This window comes from Diadema antillarum, unplaced genomic scaffold, assembly GCF_040938485.1.
Source record: "Diadema antillarum isolate AM-2024a unplaced genomic scaffold, OU_Dant_1.0 scf00000152, whole genome shotgun sequence".
NCBI lineage: Eukaryota > Metazoa > Echinodermata > Echinoidea > Diadematoida > Diadematidae > Diadema > Diadema antillarum.
The window spans coordinates 666,102-686,873 of record NW_027271041.1 but is presented as its reverse complement, the minus strand read 5'-3'; the positions used below and the strand labels follow the sequence as shown (position 1 = coordinate 686,873).

Below are 20,772 nucleotides of genomic sequence, written 5' to 3'. Positions count from 1 at the left end.
CATAAGATATATGTTTGTTTAAAGATCATTGTCTCATGACACATCCCTATAGGGCCTACAGACCAGATGCATTCATTTTTGTTACTGGGAATGTCTTTATAATGCTCATCTAAATACAGAGCTTGCCATTACACTACATGTACATGTAGTATATGAAAAAGGTTGTGAAGTCTTGTGAGAATTAAAACCTATTGCTCCAGCAGGGTGTCTTGCTATTTTAATGGCCTTAAATTCATTATACTATTCTTCTTGGGTATCAGGTACTTGTCTCTAAGTCATATCGAATTCTACTTCAAATTCTGCTGATCTCGTTTGACTTGCACAATTAAATGCAATGTTTTGTTTTGTTTTTGAGCTACTCCAGAATTAATGTCCTCAATCTTTTCGCAAAGTTGATTATTGGGACAGTAATATCTTACTGATAATTTCTGTGTCATCCAAAATTACATTCTGTCATTAAAACATATGCCTGTTCATAAACTGGAGGTGAGTCTGGCCACCAAGTTCACCAAATTCAAGTAGTATTGGTGCAGATCTTTCTTTATGATTATTCTGTCACACTCACAGTAATACATCTTACATTACATGTACAGACTGCTAGTGCACATAATCACTTATATTTTTGTATTCATGTATATTATTGTAAATATGTTTGTAGGGTCCTACTCTCATAACCCGAGAGGGGGTCGATAGAATCAATAAAATCTTACAAATCTTACAAAATGCACAATATAATAGGCTACATGTACAACTAAACTGTATACTTCTTCCACGCAATACATGTACAATCATATATTCGCAGTTTCCCCCGACAACATTTTGTGGCATGCAGGGGACTTTTTTTTTTTTTTTTTTTCGTACTCGGGGAGTCATCTATCTGCTGCTCATTGAACCGTAACGTGCGATCCGCGATACACCAATCACATCACACATACAAGCGGGAAAGACAAGATGGCGGAAGTTGGGTTTGCGTGTTGTTCTGAAGAAGACCGGAACACGCCCCACAAACTTACGTATTCGATACATAGTTATTCGAGTTGTACGGCGAATTATTCTCCAGAGTGAGTATTCGGTTGATTTCTACACTTATTGCGCAGGAATTACACATATTTGTATTTCGATACGAAACTTCATTCCTTTTTGGCGACGTCATAAGAAAGATATTTGAAATTATGTGTCCCCACATACTGATATCGGTGTGCTGTACTTGGGTAGTACTAGTGGCTCCTCTCTGCTCTCTGCCCCGCTCCTCTATCTAACACTGTCTATTAAATTGTGCCGTCACGTAGATTTTCTACATCATGTCATGGTTGTGCTGATAATCGGTGTTGTTGCGAACCCTACATTATCGTGACAAGATATAGATGTACTGGTAGTGGTAGAGCATCAGCTCAATAAAAAAAAAAAAGCTTTAACAGCTGAGCAGAAATCTAGAAAATCCAGGACCAGATCGCCGTGACCGTGTGTGTGTGTCTGTGTGTGTGTCAAGTGACGGTCACAGTGTGCGCAGCAACGCGAATGCAGCGGCAGATCTAGCCCGACCAGCCAGACGCCGTGCTATTTCAGCGACTGGGCTGTGTATAGTCACGGCAGATCTAACTGAGAGTTCAATAGACTAATGTTAGATTTCTAACACTGACAGATTATATCTAGATTAGAATCTAGACTTCAGTCATGTCAGTGTAATCAAATCATGAATGTAAAAATACACACCATGCACCCCATCATTCCCTTGCATATAAATTTATTATAAGTTGTCACTACAAATAACAATTTCTTATGGCCATCAAAAATGTTGAAAATAAAGTAAATAGACCATATCTGACTCACTGAGTAAAAAACAAAAAACACTAACGTCAATTACGGTATGGTCGCCACTGCGGTAAGGTCGCCAGACATTCACATCGCATGTAGTAACGCGCGCCGCGATCGGAGATCAGGTTTGGCGACGGATTTTCATCACTCTCAAAATACATTCGTAATTCACCTCTTTTTCCTCCGTAAAAACACAAATAATTGTAATCAAAGTATATTTTACCATACAAAATGTATGTAACAGGTGATAAAACCATTTTTAATGCGAGGATGTTTTTGATTTAGAATGGATTTCAGGTGGCAGATTAAGGGAGATTTTCAAACGCGGTGACCGACAATGCCTCCTTCATTGAAGCGTACAATATGTATTACACACACGCTAATAATATGTGGCAGGCTATTGGCGGCGAACTAATTCAGTGCCGATATTAGTTCGCCAGCCCGGACGTGCATAAAAATTACACACAAGTGGCGACCATACGGTAATTGACGCTAGGGGCCATATTCTGAGGGCTTAATTAGCGTTTGATTAGCACAAATTAGCGAATCGGTATATTCTGAGAGCTTAATTAAGTAGGGGGTTTATTAACTACCATGACAACAAACATTTTGGCGGGAAAGTCTTTATTATGCCCTTGGCCTTGCGGAAGTTTCGCGTATCAATGTGCGTACACCTCTGAGAGGACTTAATCACAGAGTTGATTACAAATTCGTATTCTGAGCGTATAATTGAGTGTGAAAGTTAATGGAAAACTTAATGATACCAAAGAGTGTCATTAACTACCATGGTATCAAGCATATATACAGCGTTTTTCCTTAGCCACAACGATGCTTAGCGTCTTCGGTACGGTAACTGAGGAGCGGTTGAATCTTGTTGTCATGGAATCTGTAAAATTCAGAGAAAAAGGGTGAGGGGCACTTTTTTTTTTTGCACCCATACATAGGAATACATAGGCAGGGCTCAACACTAACGGTGGCCCGGGGCCACCAAAAACACACGTTGGGCCACCAAAATTTCAGAAATGAAGAATTTGGTGGCCTGATTGGGCCACCAAAAAAGGTCGGATGTTTGCCTTTGGGCCACCAAAAATAAACGATAGTGTGGAGCCCTGACATAGGGTCACCACATTGGTCCCCCCACTTTTTTTTTTTTTTTTACCCCGGAAGTGGCAAAATTAGGATGAAACCTTTGAACGCGGTAAGGTTTTTTTTTTTTTCTTCTTCTTCCTCTTTTTTTTGCTTATCAGCTGAAGAAACCCGGAAGTGGAATGAGAAAGATGTGCTGAAGACCTTTTTTGTTGTTGTTGTTGTTGTTGTTTTTTGCCTGTTAGCTCATGAAACCCGGAAGTGGGCCTCCACACTTTTTTGAAAATGTGGCGCTGGCCGTGTACTAGACTTGAGACTGTCTGAACCTCATCAATTAGATCTACACTGTTATACAGTTGTTCATGTCTTAGAAACCAAATGACTGTCTCGGCTCCATCCCAGGTGATTTAATGGTACCCTGTATAGTGTAGCTAGGCCTGCAACTGAAAGTGTATTGTTCATGGCACCTTCATGATACCTTCATGTTCGTCGACATGGAAATGAAATTACAAGGTGAGGAATTCCGCACGGTCTACTGACATGATATGTTGTAGATATCCTTTTTTTAATGTTCTTTTTGTTTGCAGAAACATTCTGGTGGACAAGCCAAGTTCTCAGTCTTCCAGATGGTCATCTGATAATAACTGTACAACTCAGGTACAACTGTATGTAGTCATTGTATGTACAAGTTTTTGTATGATATGATAAAACTGTCAGTACTTGTATTTCCCTTTCTTGCTTTGTTTGTTACCACAAGATTAAAAGAACAGGGGAACATGCTTAAAGTCCCAATACATTGTGCACACTCCGTCAAGGACTCACAACCAATGCATATCTTGTAGCTACACGACACACACACAAACCTACAGTAGTGCAAGATGTGCCTCATCACACACAAATGTGAGAAGTAAGACTCACTTTGTGTTGTATAAAAGTTTTATGCTTATTGCATGTGGTAATACAGTGTGTTATTTAGTTTTTTTTTTTTAAATGGTTGTAGGAGAGGGTATGATTGATTCTTTGCCTGAGATACATTGTAAGTGGTTTTGCTGTCCCCCAGTGGATGATTGTATTCATAGAAAGCTTGGTATTGAAACAGGAAACAAGTTGAACATTCTCTCTCCCCCTCCCCCCCCCCCCCCCCCCCCCCCGTCTTTCTCTACACAATGTGAATATTTGCAGACCAATGAAGGATCTCACTTGGAGTTTGCAAATACACGCAGGGGTCGCGCTTAACTTTTTTTTTTAACTAGCCAGGCGGACTACTTAGAATCAATTTTGACACTGAAGCAATATTTTGGCTAGCCAGATGGACTAGTAACTTCAGAGTTTTACGATTTTTAGCTAGTCCCGACGTGATTTCGGGTGGCCAATGACCAGTGGACCATCGCCAATTTCGAACCCTGACACATTACATATTTACAAATTTACTTTTTTCAAATACTCTGTATATGACACAAACTAACATACAAACGTGCGAGCTCTCTCACATACAAGTACACTTTTAGGGCTAAATTTTCAGTGACCATCAGTAGCTCTACAAGTATGTTTGTATGTAGCAACCTATGGGCATCCATTTGTAAGAAATTTCATTATAAGAAGAAAAGTCTTGCTGTCCCAAGTGTCTCATGATGGGGTTCACCTTCATGTTTTGAACTCTGTAGGTTCTAATAAAACAATCTTTTACCACAGTCTTTTCTGCATTTTGTGCTGCATCAATATACCAGGGCCCTGTTTTATGAAGAGTTTAAATTGATTATATGGCTGATTTCAGCTGTAAGTCTATGGCAGCCTATGTGGTAGGGAAATTTAAAATAGATTTTATCTTTTGATAAAACGGGGCCCTGGTAATACATAGTTTTGTTTAATGTCCTTTTTGTTATAAACTAGTGACTGATCTTCACTGATGCTTGTATGTAATATTCAATCCTTCGCAGTTTATCATTCTACGACTTGAGAAGTGCTCCCTTGTGGACAGTATCACCTTCGGAAAGTATGAGAAGTCAAATGTTTGTAACCTGAGGAAGTTCGTCATCTATGGAGGGCTGACAGTGGAGCACATGGTCGAACTGGTTTCCAGGTACAACATGCTTGTTAATTCTGCAGGATTGACATTGTGGGTGCTACAAACACACCAGCATGCTTGACAAAGGCAACTAAAACTCATTGATAAGCAGTTAATAAGAATGGATATTTAATTATTCAAGCATGATGCCCTTGCCCAAATGTAAATTTTGACAAGAAGAAGAAATCACTTTTGTACTGCCTTTGCCTTCCTGGAAAATTCTGTTTGCAATGATGGTATATCATATTAAGGATTGGTGAACTTCACAGTGACGTAAACTTTTATCTGTGAATAACAAGATGTATTTGCTTGTATTCATATTTATTTGCAGTCCTTTCATGGACAGTGAAGTCACTTTTTCATATAGAAAATTTGTTGCTTTAGGGTCCTGAGAAATGAGATATAAAGCTTTGAACTTTTGCAAAAGAAAATTATTTGTCATATTTATATACGGTGTATGTAGGTGATCTTTTCAATGAGAATCCACTGTGCTTAGTGCATGTATGAGCCAACCATTTGAGATTTCATGTCATCAATGTTTTCTCATTCTATTCTCAGTTGTAACTAATATAAAGAAATGTGCTCTATACTGTGCATAGAGTATTTAGCTTCATTGACATGAAATGTACTATTATCTGTTGAATTGCAGGTGCTCAGCATTTCCACAATATTTTCAATCTAGGCATTAAATCTGTTTTGGATTTCTTTACTTCATTGCACAGGAACTTGCACACTGCACGATATTCCAAGCTTATGGTAGGCTCCATTTACTAAACATATGTTTTTTATGCTGTTGTATTTACAAACAGTGGCTTGAAGAATGATAGTGCAAAGGAGACATTTTCAGTGAAGTATGTTGTGAATGGAAACCCTGTGCCTTGCCGGTATATCAAGATTGGTAAGTCCAGTCATAGGTGTGACACCTATGAAGTTTGTAAAATCGTTTTCAGTAATCTGAGTACACTTCTCAGGGTGGCAAAGAATGAGCTTAGCAAAAAAAAATAAAAGCAAAAACAAAACAAAACAAAACGACAAAAAACAAACCCCCAAAAAAAAACAACCAACAAAACAGACCCATAGAAGTGAACAAAAAAATCATGACATATTTTTACTGGCTGCGAAGAAGTTTGTGTGTGTGTGTGTGTGTGTGTGTGTGTGTGTGTGTGTGTGTGTGTGTGCGCGTGTGTGTGTACTTGCATTTGTAATTAAATATAGTTTTAGTAGATTATGTTTGCCATTGCAGTTCAGTACTACGTTTTGTTAATTTTGTAGAAAGTTGATAGGGAAGGTTGGGAAGTGGTCTATTTGTGTCTCTCTCCTATCAAATATTGAGTGCATGCTAGACTAGCTACTTTCAGCCATTAAAGGGAACCCAAACCCAAAGAGCAATGTGGGCTGAGTGAAAGCAGCAATATTAGTAGAACACATCAGTGAAAGTTTGAGAAAATCAGACAATCGATGCAAAAGTTATGCATTTTTAAAGTTTTGGTGTTGGAACCGCTGGACAGGATGAGGAGACTACTAGAGGTTGTGACGTATGAGTGGACAACAACATGAAGAAGATAAAGAGAAAATTCCACAAAAATTCACTTTTCTAGCATTATGAAAGAGCTCTTGACTAACCACTTTCAGAAAGCAGGGGGAATAATTGCTACCCTTAACATATGTCAGTATCAAGTTGATGGAATGTGTAATTTTCATGAAAAATCAATTTATGTGGAATTTTCTTTTTATTTTCTTTATATTGTCCACTCATACGTCATGACCTCTAGTAGTTGCCTCATCCAGCGATTCCAGCACTAAGACTTCAAAAATTCATAACTTTTGCATCAATTGTCTAATTTTTCTAAAATTTTCACTTTTAATGTGTTCTACTAATGTTGCTGCTTTCACTCAATCCACATTGCTCTTTGGGTTTGGGTTCCCTTTGAATATAAATTTCCCTGCAGTCAGTTTACAAGATTGTGTGAATAAGGTTGGAAACAAAGCTACTATCACTCTTCTGTTTTGGCAGCTGGTAAATGTAAGCTTTTGTTTATTATCAGCCTTCAAAGATGGTGTAGGAATATCTCTTGAAAACAAACCAAAGTATCAACAAATAAAACAAGCGAAATGAGATGACATATTCTCCTTACCTCACAGCACAAACCACTGTAAGAAATTATCATTTGGGATCTAACAAGGTCAAGTGTTAATGAAAGAACTTAATCTTAAAATGTTTTCTTCTTGACTATTTCCACACAGTGCCTCTGCAGTCCTGGGGGCCTGGCTTCAGCTGTAGTATATGGTATGTGGAGCTGACTGGAATTGATGATCCAGATATTGTGCAACCTTGCCTCCTCAGCTACAATCAGGTATGCACCTAGCACTCGTCACCTGTGTGCTTGAGGCCACAATGGAACTGCATCCTAACCACAGCCATGTATATACGCTAATGCCCTGGCTGTGTTAATAAGATTCTGGAAATTATGTGTCCGTTACACATTGCAAACTTGTGAACATGAAGAATAATTCACATTATGAGACCCAAGTGAAAAAAAAAAAGGTAGCCCAATTAAAAGTCAGGAAAATATTGTTTACCTTGACATTTCATTAATGGAAGGCATAAGTTCTTCGGGGAATATGTAATACAAAGGTAGAGACCATTCAAATGATTTAGTTGGTCATGGTAAAAACATATGAAGTAAAGATACTCGATGTCTGTTTCTGGCAAGTAAGTGTTAGAGTAAACACAGGCCCAGAATTTATATGCTGGATGGCAGCATATGCTTTTATTGTTCATTTTATTGCTTGTTTTTTTTTTTTTTTTTTTTTTTTGTGTGTGTGTGGGGGGGGGGGGGGGTGGGGGGCGGCATACTATTTACTACTAGTAATCCCTGAAATTTGTTATTAGGTGCTCTGTATGGCTGTTTTTCATGATATTACACAGAATATAATGCAAACAACTTCAAGAAAATATATAATTTATTTATCAAGTCACAATGCTGATTGTGGTTAGCTTTAATCAACAGATTCACTTCAAAGCCATTTGCCAAATCTTAGAGCTGGCCACCGATGGCTCCTTGGCACTTACCCACCGTCTTGTAATAGTAGTGCCTGGATTGGAGTCATTTTGCTTTTTACATGTACATTCAGACAAATGCTCATATTTATGCAGAGTTGGGTTAAGATCACATTAAAATGGACCATTCCTTGTAGTGTAACCAGTCTCTGTATGAATCTTTGCTCCTCCTACAGCACCGTGAGAGCCAGGCCATCAGACTGTGCCTAAAGCACTTCCGCCAAAACAACTACCACGAAGCCTTTGAGAGCCTGCAGAAGAGGGCAAAGGTCAACTTGGAACATCCTCTCCTAACAGAACTTCACTCCAAACTGGTAAACCTTGCTCATTTTTTATTTTTATTATTGTTATTATTTTTTTGGTCATCTTTTTCCGTCCTTTTTTAGTTGCTGCCTTTTGCGACTTGGGGGAATATTGATGCGTTGATTGTCTATATTGGCTTATGATTGTAATTATGTTGAGTGACATACAATACACTTTTCGCTGAATTTGTAAAAATGTAAAAATTCTCGTAGTTTAAATTCATACTCTTTCCCTATTTTGTGCTCTGACTGGGCTGAGGATAAAAGATAAAGAATGTATCACATACTTCTTTCTCCGAAAAAAAAGAAGAATGAATTAACAAACATAAATGCTGCATAACTTGTATTACATATACTACTGTGCATGATAAGTTTTCATTTTCGGCAGCAAATTGCCTATAGACAAGTAGTCCTGGATGATTTGCAAAGTGACATGGAGATGTGGCCTCTTAATTACTGTCTATCCTTCAAATGATAATGTGTAATGACTTGGATGCATTGGCTAAAACAAAGTAAATTATGTGTGTGTGGTAGTATATCTGTGATGTATTAAAGTGCCAAATATACGTGAAGTTTTGCAGTTGTGTGGAACCGTGAGATGTTCATTGAAAAGGCAAATTCTTGTGTGTCATGCCCACACACTTCAGATAGTGATGATATGTTGTCATATGAGTAATTCCATAAAAAAGGGTCACATCGATTAAATGCCCCTGTGGCATAGTGGATAAGACTCCCGATCGGAGGACCCGAGTTTGAATCCCGCCCAGTGCTTACGTCCTTGGACAAGATGTTTTAACCCACTGTGTCCCTCTCGACCCAGGTGTATAAATGGGTACCTGGCAACGCTAGGGTAATAATAATAGCAGGGCCCTCTGGTAGAACAGTGGCAACACTGAAGAGGCTACCCTGGGTAAATAAGACCTTATTATTATTAGTTTCTTCATGTCATTGCTTACAAAGTACAAGCCCTAAAGTAACTTTACTCTTGAGTACCCTTATTCAGGTAAGTATCTTGTTCCTTTTTGAATCCAAAAAAAAGGGGAAGCCGTGAGATGTTTAATGATAGATTCTAGTGTGTCATGCAGACACTCGTCAAATAGTGATAATATGTTGTCATGTATAGTAGTGTGTCTGTTCTTGACATTTTTCCACAGGTAAGACAGGGAGATTTTGAAGGCTGCGAACTCATCATGGACACAGCGCTACGAGATGGCCTCTTCTGCTTCTACATCTCCAATCAGGACTACAAACCTCTGTGGAGACTAATCTCGCCTCTAACAATGGCTGAAGATGAGACTAGGCCTGGCATGAGGGGCGGTCACCAGATGTGTATGGACATCAATACTGGTAAGCATTACCTCTTTTAATACAAAATAAGGGTTTGGAGAACAAAATACTGTATATGCCGCATATTTCACAAGGATTTCATTTTCATGAATTTTGCGAGTCAGGTGCTATTTGCGAATTTAAAGACACAAGAAAATATTGGCTCTGATCCCCAATATGAATGTGACATGCACAAAAACATTTCTGCGTTCAGTACTGTACTCCATGATTGCAAATTAAACACTTGCAAAATCGTCGTGAGGTCTCGACGCATGAAAATTTAGACTTGCTAAATATATGGCATATAGTAAATGTGGATATTTATCAAAACTGTGTGTTATAATTTGGATAGATTTCTGTTCTGCTGCAATGAATACAGGTCCTGGAACACTTAAAACAAAAAGGTGTAACTATTGTATGCAATGTGTGGAATTTGGGGCAAAGCAAATGTCTGTACCAGTGTAGTGCTTTTAGTTGATATTTCTTTGCTCTTGTTTTCCAGAAATGATCTACATGTTTGGTGGCTGGGATGGCACCACAGACCTAGCTGACTTCTGGGTGTACAGCGTTCAGAACGACGAATGGACATGTCTGTCTAGAAACACAGAGCAAGAGGTAAGAGTGAGACACTTGGGGAAACATTGCCAGCTGTTTAGGAGTAGATTTAGTGCCTCAAGGCTCACTTTCTAAGAGATACAGTTTTGATGCTTTCAGAATGTCAGCTTTGGAGAATCACAGTTGGAATACCCTTCTTCCATCAATCAAGAGTAGTAAGACTTTAAGTCAATTTAAAAGGCTTTATAAAAATATATTTTTGATGAAATGTGCTTGCATAAGTATAAGTATGCATTGTGTCCGACTCTGCCTCTTTTCTTCTGTTTTCATTGTGTCTTCTACCTTTGTTTTGTCAATTGAATTTGTCTGATAATTGTTCAGTTGAAATGTACATAATGGTTTGTAGGGGATCATTTCCAACAAGCCTCTTGTGTGCTTTCTATGACCCCTCCATTCAAAATGTATGAATAGTACCAAGGCAATTGTGTTTTGATTTTTGTAAATGTCATGTTTTGATATGGAAATGAATGAATGAATAAATGAATGAATGAATGAATGAATGAATGAACAGTTTACAATATTCTGTTACAAAAAATACCAGGGATACCTAGTGTTACCATACCTTTGGGCAGTATTTACTTCTGTTGTGTTGTTTTGGTTTGTTTTTATTTTTGCCCCAAGTAAAGTGTAGTTCATGGTTTCTCTAGTGCCATTTCACATGGTGCATGATTTTCAAATATGTACAAACTCGCCATAAATATTTCACAATCTAAACACACTTGCAGCTGAGTTTCCAAAGTCTGGAAAGTTAATGGAAAGTAATTTTTATGTCTCCGCAACGAAGTGGCCGGAGGCATTATGTTTTCGGGTCGTCCGTCCGTCCGTCCGTCCGTCCGTCCGTCCCGTTTTGTTTTTGTCGATATCTCAAGAACCGTGTGGTGGTTTTACATCAAACTTGGTATGAGGGTATATCCTTGGGAGATAATACTTTGTGTGGATTTTAGGGTCACAGGGTCAAAGGTCACAGGTTATTTTGTGAAAAAAATTGAAGTTTCATGTTTTTCTCCATATCTCGCAAATGGTTCAAGGTATCTTCATGGAACTTAGTATATATGCTTGTACCGATGGGCAGTGATTATCTAGGGAAGTTGGGGTCATGGGTCAAAGGTCATGGGTCAAAGGTCAAGGTCAACTCCTCAAAATATCACTACTTTCCTTATATTTATGCAATGAATGAAGGTTTTTTTTTTGAACTTGATGTATACATGTATTACCCAATATATTTGATGTATACATGTATTACCCAATATATATTCTGCTGGAAGTTTCTTGCCAAAAGGTCAAAGGTCAAAAGGTCAAAGGTCAAGTGAAAGTGCTGAATTGCACTTTTTCCTCCATATCTCAAAAGTAACTCAAGGTATCATCATGAAACTTACATATTTATGCATGTTCAACCTAACAGTGATTCTTTTTGGAACTGTGAGGTCAAAGGTCAAAGGCCAGGTTTAGATAATGCTATTTTCCCATTTGATACTGAAATTATACTTTTTCTCAATACCTTGAAAAATTACTCAATGCATAAACTTATAAAAGGGTCAAAAGTCAAGTAAAAGTCATCAGTTCCCCAAATACCTGCACTCTGACATTTTAATCATTCATCCAATTGAACCTAGTTCTAGGAAAGTGAACATTCAGCACATTTGTGTCAAACCTGTCATTTTAATATTTTGCCAATTGTTTGAAACTGTCATAACACATTGTCAAGACATTGTACTATAGACCTATTAGGAGAGCCATGCATTATGGCGGAGGCATATCAGTCGCCGTAGCGATATATCTAGTTTTTCCTTTAATTTCTACTACACGTGCCTATTACTGGAGAGGTATACTGTCTTAGCCACCGAAAATACACCTTATTAGCCATAGAAGACTGCAATGCCATTTACAAAGTTGGCATCCCTTAACCCTAACCAGGCCGGGCTTTTTTGGGTCTTCTGTGGCCGGGGAGGGGTTGATTCAAACCCCCTCCCCCCCCCCCCCCCCCGCGAGATCTCGGCCGTCGATTGCGCAATCGCCATGAAATTTGGCACGTGCATTACCTGCAGCGTAATCTACCAAGCTATACAAAAAGAAATGGAAATTTTTGTCATGATAATTAATTATGCTAATATATGCATGAAATCATACATTTTGCTCTAAATCAGAAATTAAAGCTCCTAGAATCCTAATTTTTGGTGAAAACATTCTGTGTAGCATTCCTAACAATGTACTTGAAAAAAAAATTTGGTATCAAAATCAATTTCTTATGTATTGTATTGTTTTATGAATTTCTTATGTATTTCCTTGTTTTTTGACCTTTTGTTTTATCATTTTTTTCGCAAAATTTATGACAGAACCTATATCAAGCATAATTATGCTAACATTGATTAGTTTCAGCCTATAAAAGTGAAAATAATCATATCTTTATGAATAAGAAGAGAAAACTCCATTTGCATAGACTTTATACACAAAATCACGTTTTTGAGCCATTTTCGGTCTGACAGGCATGTATAAAATGTTATGCAGCGTTGTAACAGTATGCATGATTTTCGCAAAAATGGTGTCAAAAGATGCGCGAGACTTGAAAGTAAAAAGTCAGCGAACGGCGCGGTCAAAAAATTTCGCGCGGCGGAGTAGTCACGAAAAACGTCAAGGGGGGGTTGATTCAAACCCCCCGGCCTTTTTAGGGTTAACTAATGTGTTTATGATTCACTACTCCTTCAAATCAATGTGTATATATTCATTACAAAAATTATTCTTGTCAAAAAAAAAAAGAAAAAAAAATCACTATAATAAAAAAAGTTGCATGTGTAGAGTTCCTGGATAAAGACTAATTTTTTTTTTTTTTAAACAATTTGAGTTGTCTTGCAATGGAATGCATGCTTTCTCAAGTTATTCCTTATTATGGATGTGAACCTATAGAATATATATGTACTAAGCATGTAATTGCAAAGTTAGTTACTGTCCAATCATCCTTCAACAATAATGTTGCTTGTTCTTCTCTCTAGGGAGGCCCGTCAGCCAGGTCATGTCACAAAATGTGCCTCGATCCATTCCGGCGTCAGATCTTCATCCTTGGGAGGTATATGGACCAATCCATGCGCAATACAACACCGCTGAAGGTGGGTGAACCATTTCAGGTCTTGTGTATTAATTTTTATATGTGAATAAATATTTATATGCCTGTAAACCATTTAGATACAGGCAGTTATTAAATTCTGGTGAGCCATTAGTTGTTCGTCATTCACCTAAGTCAAATTAAATGGAGAAGACGGTCACAAGTGTGAAATGATCCGTTACATTTTGGGCATTCATGAAGTTTAGAAATGCAACACATATTCTTGGTGAATGCTGTCAATTTCCACAATAGCCATACTCCTTGAAAGTGGGGATGGGGAATGAAGTACAGGTATCTCACTGAGGGACAGAGGTTTCTGTTATTCATAGAAGTTATTCTAATCTGAACAGAGAAGGGGGCTTTTTCCAAGGTCGTCACCATAATCTTGATGTGTGCTGCGATCCTTGTTCTTACATCACTAGAGTGACTTCTACGTATACGATATTGCAACTGGGAAGTGGACACTCATCTGTGAGGACACAGGGTCAGAGGGTGGCCCGAGGTTGATCTTTGACCATCAGATGTGCATGGATTCGGACAAGTCCACCATTTATGTCTTTGGAGGCAGGGTGCTGACCAGGTGAAGAAAAAGTCAAGAGAATTTAAATCAAATGCCAGGCTTAGTGGAAAGAAGCTACAAGTTCTGGACAAACCTGATGGAGAGATAAGATGCCTCCATCTACATTTTGAAGCATTGGGGCAGTCTACTATTTGCATGAATATACTCATTGTTAAATAAAGTTTAATATGCAAAGTATGTTTTTGTTTACGCTGCACAGGAGAAATGACAACATGCAAATGTAAATGTATGCAATTGCTTTATAGAGGAAGGGAATTTGTCTCTATTTACTGAATAAGTCATAACTTTGTTAGTTTGTGACAGCACTATGCTGATAATGAATCAAGTATTGCTATGACATTGTATGGGTAGCTGGGATACTTGCCCAAAATGTTGATTCACAATTGTTTTGATCACACAGTTCTGCGTCAGCTGAAGAGCGCCCCAGTGAGGGCTCATTCAGCGGACTGTACGTGTACCACATCCCGACCAACACGTGGCAGCTAAAGAGACCAGACTGCAGTGCGCGGCTCCACCACCTGCATGCACAAGAGGGGCTGAAGCGTCCTCTCAGGGACATCAAGTCTAGGACCGGCCACTCCATGCTCTTCCATCCAGTGAGTTTAACTCCCTCAGTCTTTGACATAATGTATTGATTACAGTGGCTGTAGTATGTTCAGTGGTTCATGAAGTCATGTGATACTGCGCTTAATTTTGCAATCTACTTGAAGACATGTGAATGTGAATATGTAGATTCCAAATATGCACCTGTAGTGTGTCAAGTGTGTCTTCAAAATACTGTAAAAGCCGTTGTTTTTGCGTATTTCGCGAATCACTGTTGGGCTGTGAATGAACACACAAAAGTATTGTCACCTGATATTCATAGACAGGCATTAGTGCACTTATGATAGCCTTGGTGTGAAATTGCGAAAACGACATCTTGCGAAAATGTCTATGACCTCATTTGCAAAAATATCTGTATGTAATAATAGTAGCCTTTACAGTAAACAGATTATGGCACGCAAATTTGATAGTGTTAAGATATAAATGTATCCAAATTCCAACTGATTGGCAAATTGCAGTACATCAACCCAAATGAATTCATTAATTTGAATAAATGTGTCCTGCTGTATCACCACACTACTGTAATATTTCCATCATGGATCAGATGTCACCTTGATCATAATTGTGAAGATGTTCTCTTGAGTACCTAGATACAAAGTAATCTGTGTACCCAATTTTGCCCACCGGAACAGGAGTCGAGGAAACTGTTTATATTTGCTGGTCAGAGGGGCAAGGAGTACCTAAGTGATTTCTTCACGTACAATGTAGACACCGATGAAATTACCATCATCTCAAAGGGCGGGAACACTGGCCAACCAAGTGGAGGTGAGTGGTTTAGTGTTTGTTGAAAATTAAGCGTAGTACCACATAGCAAAGTGATAACTAGCTTTATAGAAGTCAATGATGACAACCATCATCGTTTTCACTATTTTAAGTCTATTTTTAGGACAAAGTCAACACGTTTCTGTTTTTTATTCCCCCTTGCTGTGCCCATGTGCTCATCTGCAGTCCAATATAGGCATATTTGGTGCAAATGGGTATTTCCACAGTAAAAAATACCCTAAAGAAGTACCCTTTTATAGTGGAAATACCCAAACGTCATGTTATGACTAAGAGCCATCTCTTGGGGAAGGGATAGGGAGATAATTCTTACAAGTGAAAAAAGTTTATGGCATACTGCAAATAGAATAGCTTTAAAGGACTTAAACAGAGAGAATATAACAATAACATGTATACCTAGATTTTCTTCATTGAATTGGGAATGATTGCATTGCACCAACAGGAAGTTTGGAAAATGGAAAAAGCAACTACAACTCTTTTTGTATCAAATGCATGGCAGTTACAAGGGGAATTAATGCCATGGTCACTGCTATGCAGTGGAAAGAAAACTGGAATGCTGCCTGAAATGAATGCTGAAATAATGATAGATACCTTCTTCTTACTTTGTGATCCCAACCAAAGCGATTCTTGATTTATGTGAAAGTTTGACAAAACTCTTTAAACAGCCTGCTCTCTCTCATGTGGCTGTCATATTATTGCTGTTGAGTACCCTGTTACATTTTGCCTTTTGTCACTGAATTGGATATTATATGTGCTCTGTTGTACAGTTCCTGTGGCTGGGTTCACTCAGAGGGCAACAATAGATCCAGATCTCAATGAAATCCATGTTCTTTCAGTAAGTATTTAGGAAGTGCCATTCCTTGATAATCAGCATCATTTTGCTTAAATATTTTATACTAAATATTTGGGTTATTGAGTTTTGATGGATATAAGAACTGATGCTATATTTTGTAATACTGTCTCCAGCATATGTCTGTTCACAAACTGATCACTTGTATGTTAGTTCTTGTGTTTTGTTTTGTTTTGTTTTTTGTTGTTGTTGTAATGAGATGTGAAGTTGTTGTTTCTCCTACATTATAATTATCACCCAGGTGTAGTATCTGCTTTTATTTGTTTATCCTAGTTACTCTTAACAATACCAGTGTATGTCTGAAGCGATGTCTGCTGTCTTTCCAATGTCTTGATAAGGACATGGTGCCATCAAAGCAACTATAAGCAATAATGTAATACAGTCGCATAGAGCCAACAAGCGTCCATGAAATGAACATTCCTGTTTGGATCTTGATTAAATGATTTTGATCTTCATTCCTGCTTACAATCATGCATGATCTTTTTGACTGCACTGAAAGGCATTTTTGTGCATCAGTCAGAGAGCTGATGATGTTTTCTTGTGAAACAGTCAACCTCCTGTAAGTCAAATAACTTTGAATCAAAGCAAAATGACTTGAGTTCAAGCAGTCTTGACAAACAAGTAAGCCAAATATTGTAGGACGCAGGTTGGATTGCCCTCGAGCCTTGACTCAGCAGAGAGGTCAACCTTCTTATATGAGATAAGAGAGAGGTGAGCTGACCTATAAGAGAGTAACTGTGTGTTTTGTTGCAGGGTTTAAGCAAAGACAAAGACAAGGAGGATGCAATGAAGAACTCTTTCTGGGTCTATTACATCAAGCAGGGGAGATGGTATGTAGACCATACTAAGTACGGCAGAGAAAGAAGACTCATTCAAACCTTTGTGGATTAATCTGTGTTATTTGAAATTCACGTAAATCGCCGAATGTTATCCATTCCCCTTGGATTTGACTAAAAGAAGAGGCTGATTTTGATATGAAATATAAACAAAGGAAAAATAGATGGAGATATATGCGTATGAAGTGTATTATACAGTGCAATATATAATGTATGAGGTTGTTGGGGTGTCTGTTTTATTTGTTCGTAGGTTTTTGGTAACAATTGTTTTACTATTTTAATCTTTGTTTAGTGATAATAATATTCTTTGCATTGTACATTGAATAAGGTAACTTCACGTATTTATGTATAATTTGTTTTGTAAACGGGAATTATAAGTCTGCGGACATTTCACCCGTCTGTGTGTTTTTGGGATGGCAATAAACCTGATCAATTTCAATTTCAATTTCAAAAAATTCATGTGCCTACACTTACTCGTACAAATGTTATATGTGATGACAGGCAAGTGCCCTAATTTTTTCACTCGCCCAGCACTGGCTCTAGGTTGTCTCAGGCTCGTGGGTATGTGTAGTTTCAAAAACAGAGTGACATAGTTGCCAAGTTAACAGTCTGTTTGTGCAGAAGCTCTGCCTGTCTGCCGCGATAAATTGTATTACTTCGATGCCTTGTTTGTGATTGTACTTGTAGCTCTTACCCCAATTATGACAAGCACACTAGCAAATCATAAAAATCTATGTTGGCATCTCAGGTTTCTTATGGATTATATTTTCCCACTAAGAGTGAAAAAGTTAATCAAATTCCACTCAAGGGCAAATGTACTTATTATGTATGTAGTTGTACTCCATTCACATACGTAGATGTACCAATTTGCAGCATTCAATTGTATTTGGGAACACACTTCTCTGTCGTGCACCAAAAGGTCCTGTGTCTACAAGAACGAAAACAATGACCAACAGTACTGGAAGCAGCAGCAACATGTGGAGCCCTGTCCCCGCTACGCCCACCAGCTGGTCTATGACCACCTCCACAAGAGACACTACCTCTTTGGGGGGAATCCCGGCAATCACAACAGGCAGCGCCCTCGCTTGGACGACTTCTGGTCACTCGAGGTATGGAAGATTTTGATGGCATCGTGGCCTCTATTACATCCTCGGCAAATTCAACAACTACTTCTGTCTATATTTGTATTGATTGTTGATGTGAATGAAGAAATACTGTCATGCGTTTAATAAGGTGAGTGTCACATATGCTAGCATTTGAAATGATGTAGGAAGTGATCCGCAGACAAATGAAACTTACAACATGTGATCTTGATGCGTTGATGAACATTTCAGAGACAATATCATCACTTTCTTGAAAGGGTGTTGACAGATGGTGATCTCCCTAAACTGTAACCTTTGCCATTGTGACTTTCATATGAAATGCAGCTTTGTCGGCCAACCAAGGAGGAGTTGCTACGGCGATGCAAGTACCTGATACGTCGTCATCGCTTCCAGGAGACTGCCATGTCCAACCCGATGATGGCGCTATCTTATCTCCAAGGTGACCTGGCACAGATGGTCAACCATGAAAATGCAGAGGAAACCAAAGAGGTGAGTGTTGAAAAGAAATAGTTGTGTGCCATTTTGTACAAACATTATTTCAGTACTAACTCTGGATTACAACTGTTTGGAAATGCATCATGTAGAAGAATCAGTTCCTGATAAACCGCTATTGAGAAATGTGGTAGGTGACAAGGCTCATGTGCAGATTTATGACTGATGACTTTCTGATGTGCTATTACGTGTTTGTTTGTTTGTTTATTTTTTTGTTCACTTCTCCTCTCAGTTTCAGCTCCTTGCCTCCAGACTGTTCAGCCCTGGTCTGGAGGTACCAGAGCATCTTCTCATGGGACAGTGTACAGAAGACACGCCCCCTTTTTATGCCAATAGAACGCAGGTTAGTATTCATTACCATCATGCTTGCGTTTAGGGCGGACGTCCACTTGGGCGCGGACAAGCCCCGGAAGGGTTGCGGAAGCAAATTTTGTCATTTCGGCATCCTGTCCGCGACAGACGCGGAATAACTTTGTGAATCGGCTTGTCCTGGGACATTCCTAGGACTGTCCGCGGACTGTCCGCGGACAGTCCTAGGAATCACTCCGGAAGAGCGCGAAATACCTCGGAATATGCTAATCGTAGCCGGGCAGCGCGGAAACATCTAGGATTACACTAGGAATGAACGCGGACAATCAGGATGCCTTCCGGACAACATAAGTTAGACATGCGGACAGACTGCGGACAATACCAGGAAATGGAAAGGTATAAATTTGGCGCTGACTTTGAATTTTCCTCATTTGACAGCTAGCCGTCATGGAGATCGCACCAGTCGGAATTCAACTTGCGTTACTGCTTCAGATGCAAGCTGAGAGAGATGCTCAGCTAGCACTTGTCCTGGCCCTCAAGGGAAGGAGAAGGAGACGTCACAGATGGTGGGTAAAACCATGGTTGACAGTAGAAAGGAGACTTCAGTATGGCCAGTATGAGACACTCATGCAAGAACTTAGAGTCGAAGACGTACGTTCTTTTAAGAGGTACCTGCGTGTGACACCAGACATGTTTGACGAGATTCTTCAGCGCGTGACCCCCAGGATCCAGAAAAAGAACACTAGATTTAGAAGTGCTATCCCTGCAGGTCTCAAGCTAGCCGTGACTCTCCGATACCTTGCCACTGGTGATACTTACACATCCATAGCGTATGACTTCCGTACGGCATCGGAAACAATATGCCACTTCATCCCGAAGGTATGCGATGCTATCGCTGATGAATACAAGGAAGAGGTGTTGTCTTGTCCTCTCACTCCTGAGGGCTGGCTTGAAGTCGCAGACCAGTTTGAGAGAAAGTGGAACATTCCCCATGCCGTAGGAGCTTTAGACGGGAAGCATATAGCAATCAAAAAGCCGGCGAACTCCGGGAGCCTTTACCACAATTATAAAGGCTTCTTCAGCATCATTCTCATGGCGCTGGTTGATGGTGATTATAAGTTCCTCTGGTGCGATGTGGGGGGACTAGGTCACCAGTCCGATGCTCAGATTTTCAACAATTCTGAGTTAAAAGACTGCATAGAAGACAACACAATCGGTTTCCCAGCTGCGTCACCACTGCCCAACGACGACAGGCCAATGCCTTATTTCGTACTGGCGGATGATGCTTTTCCCATGAGGCCAACACTTATGAAGCCCTACAGGCGGTCTAATCTCACTCATCGACAAAAAGTCTTCAACTACCGGCTCTCCCGTGGCCGACGAATTGTGGAGAATGCATTTGGCATCCTAGCGTCTCGTTGGCAATGCTTGTCAAAGACAATGCTTCAAACGCCTAAGGTGGTGAAGACCGTGGTCACAGCTTCCATTTGCCTGCACAACCTCATCAGAATGAGGTACCCTGCTCTGGACCGTGGCAAGATGGATACAGAGGATGACACTCACATCGTTGTTCCGGGGGCATGGAGGGATGAAGTGCACATGGACGATGTTGACCAAGCGGTAGGACGAGGGAACATTGACACTGTCGCGGGGAAGCAACAAAGGGAATACCTGAGCATGTATTTTTGCAGCGAGACGGGTTTAGTGCCGTGGCAGGATAAGATGATCTAGAGACCCACATTCAGCAGGAACATGCTTTCACGGACTCTCTGATATTGTACTTTCTTTCTCGTCACGTATTTGGAAGTCTTAGTCATGCATACTGATACTCTGTTGGTATGATATTGCCTAA

At 39.4% G+C, this 20,772-nt stretch overlaps 1 protein-coding gene across 1 annotated transcript; it reads left to right on the top strand.

Moving 5' to 3' along the window:
* The first annotated feature begins 951 nt into the window (after positions 1-951).
* On the top strand, positions 952-20,651 carry LOC139721939 (muskelin-like). Its single transcript, XM_071633263.1, has 18 exons — positions 952-1,061; positions 3,489-3,558; positions 4,839-4,981; positions 5,776-5,864; positions 7,211-7,320; positions 8,204-8,341; positions 9,484-9,676; positions 10,158-10,270; positions 13,258-13,371; positions 13,790-13,947; positions 14,348-14,543; positions 15,183-15,315; positions 16,098-16,165; positions 16,934-17,010; positions 17,936-18,125; positions 18,444-18,608; positions 18,844-18,954; positions 19,359-20,651. The coding sequence occupies exons 1-18, from the start codon at positions 952-954 to the stop codon at positions 20,649-20,651; spliced, it is 3,471 nt and encodes a 1,156-aa protein (XP_071489364.1).
* Positions 20,652-20,772: the final 121 nt, after the last annotated feature.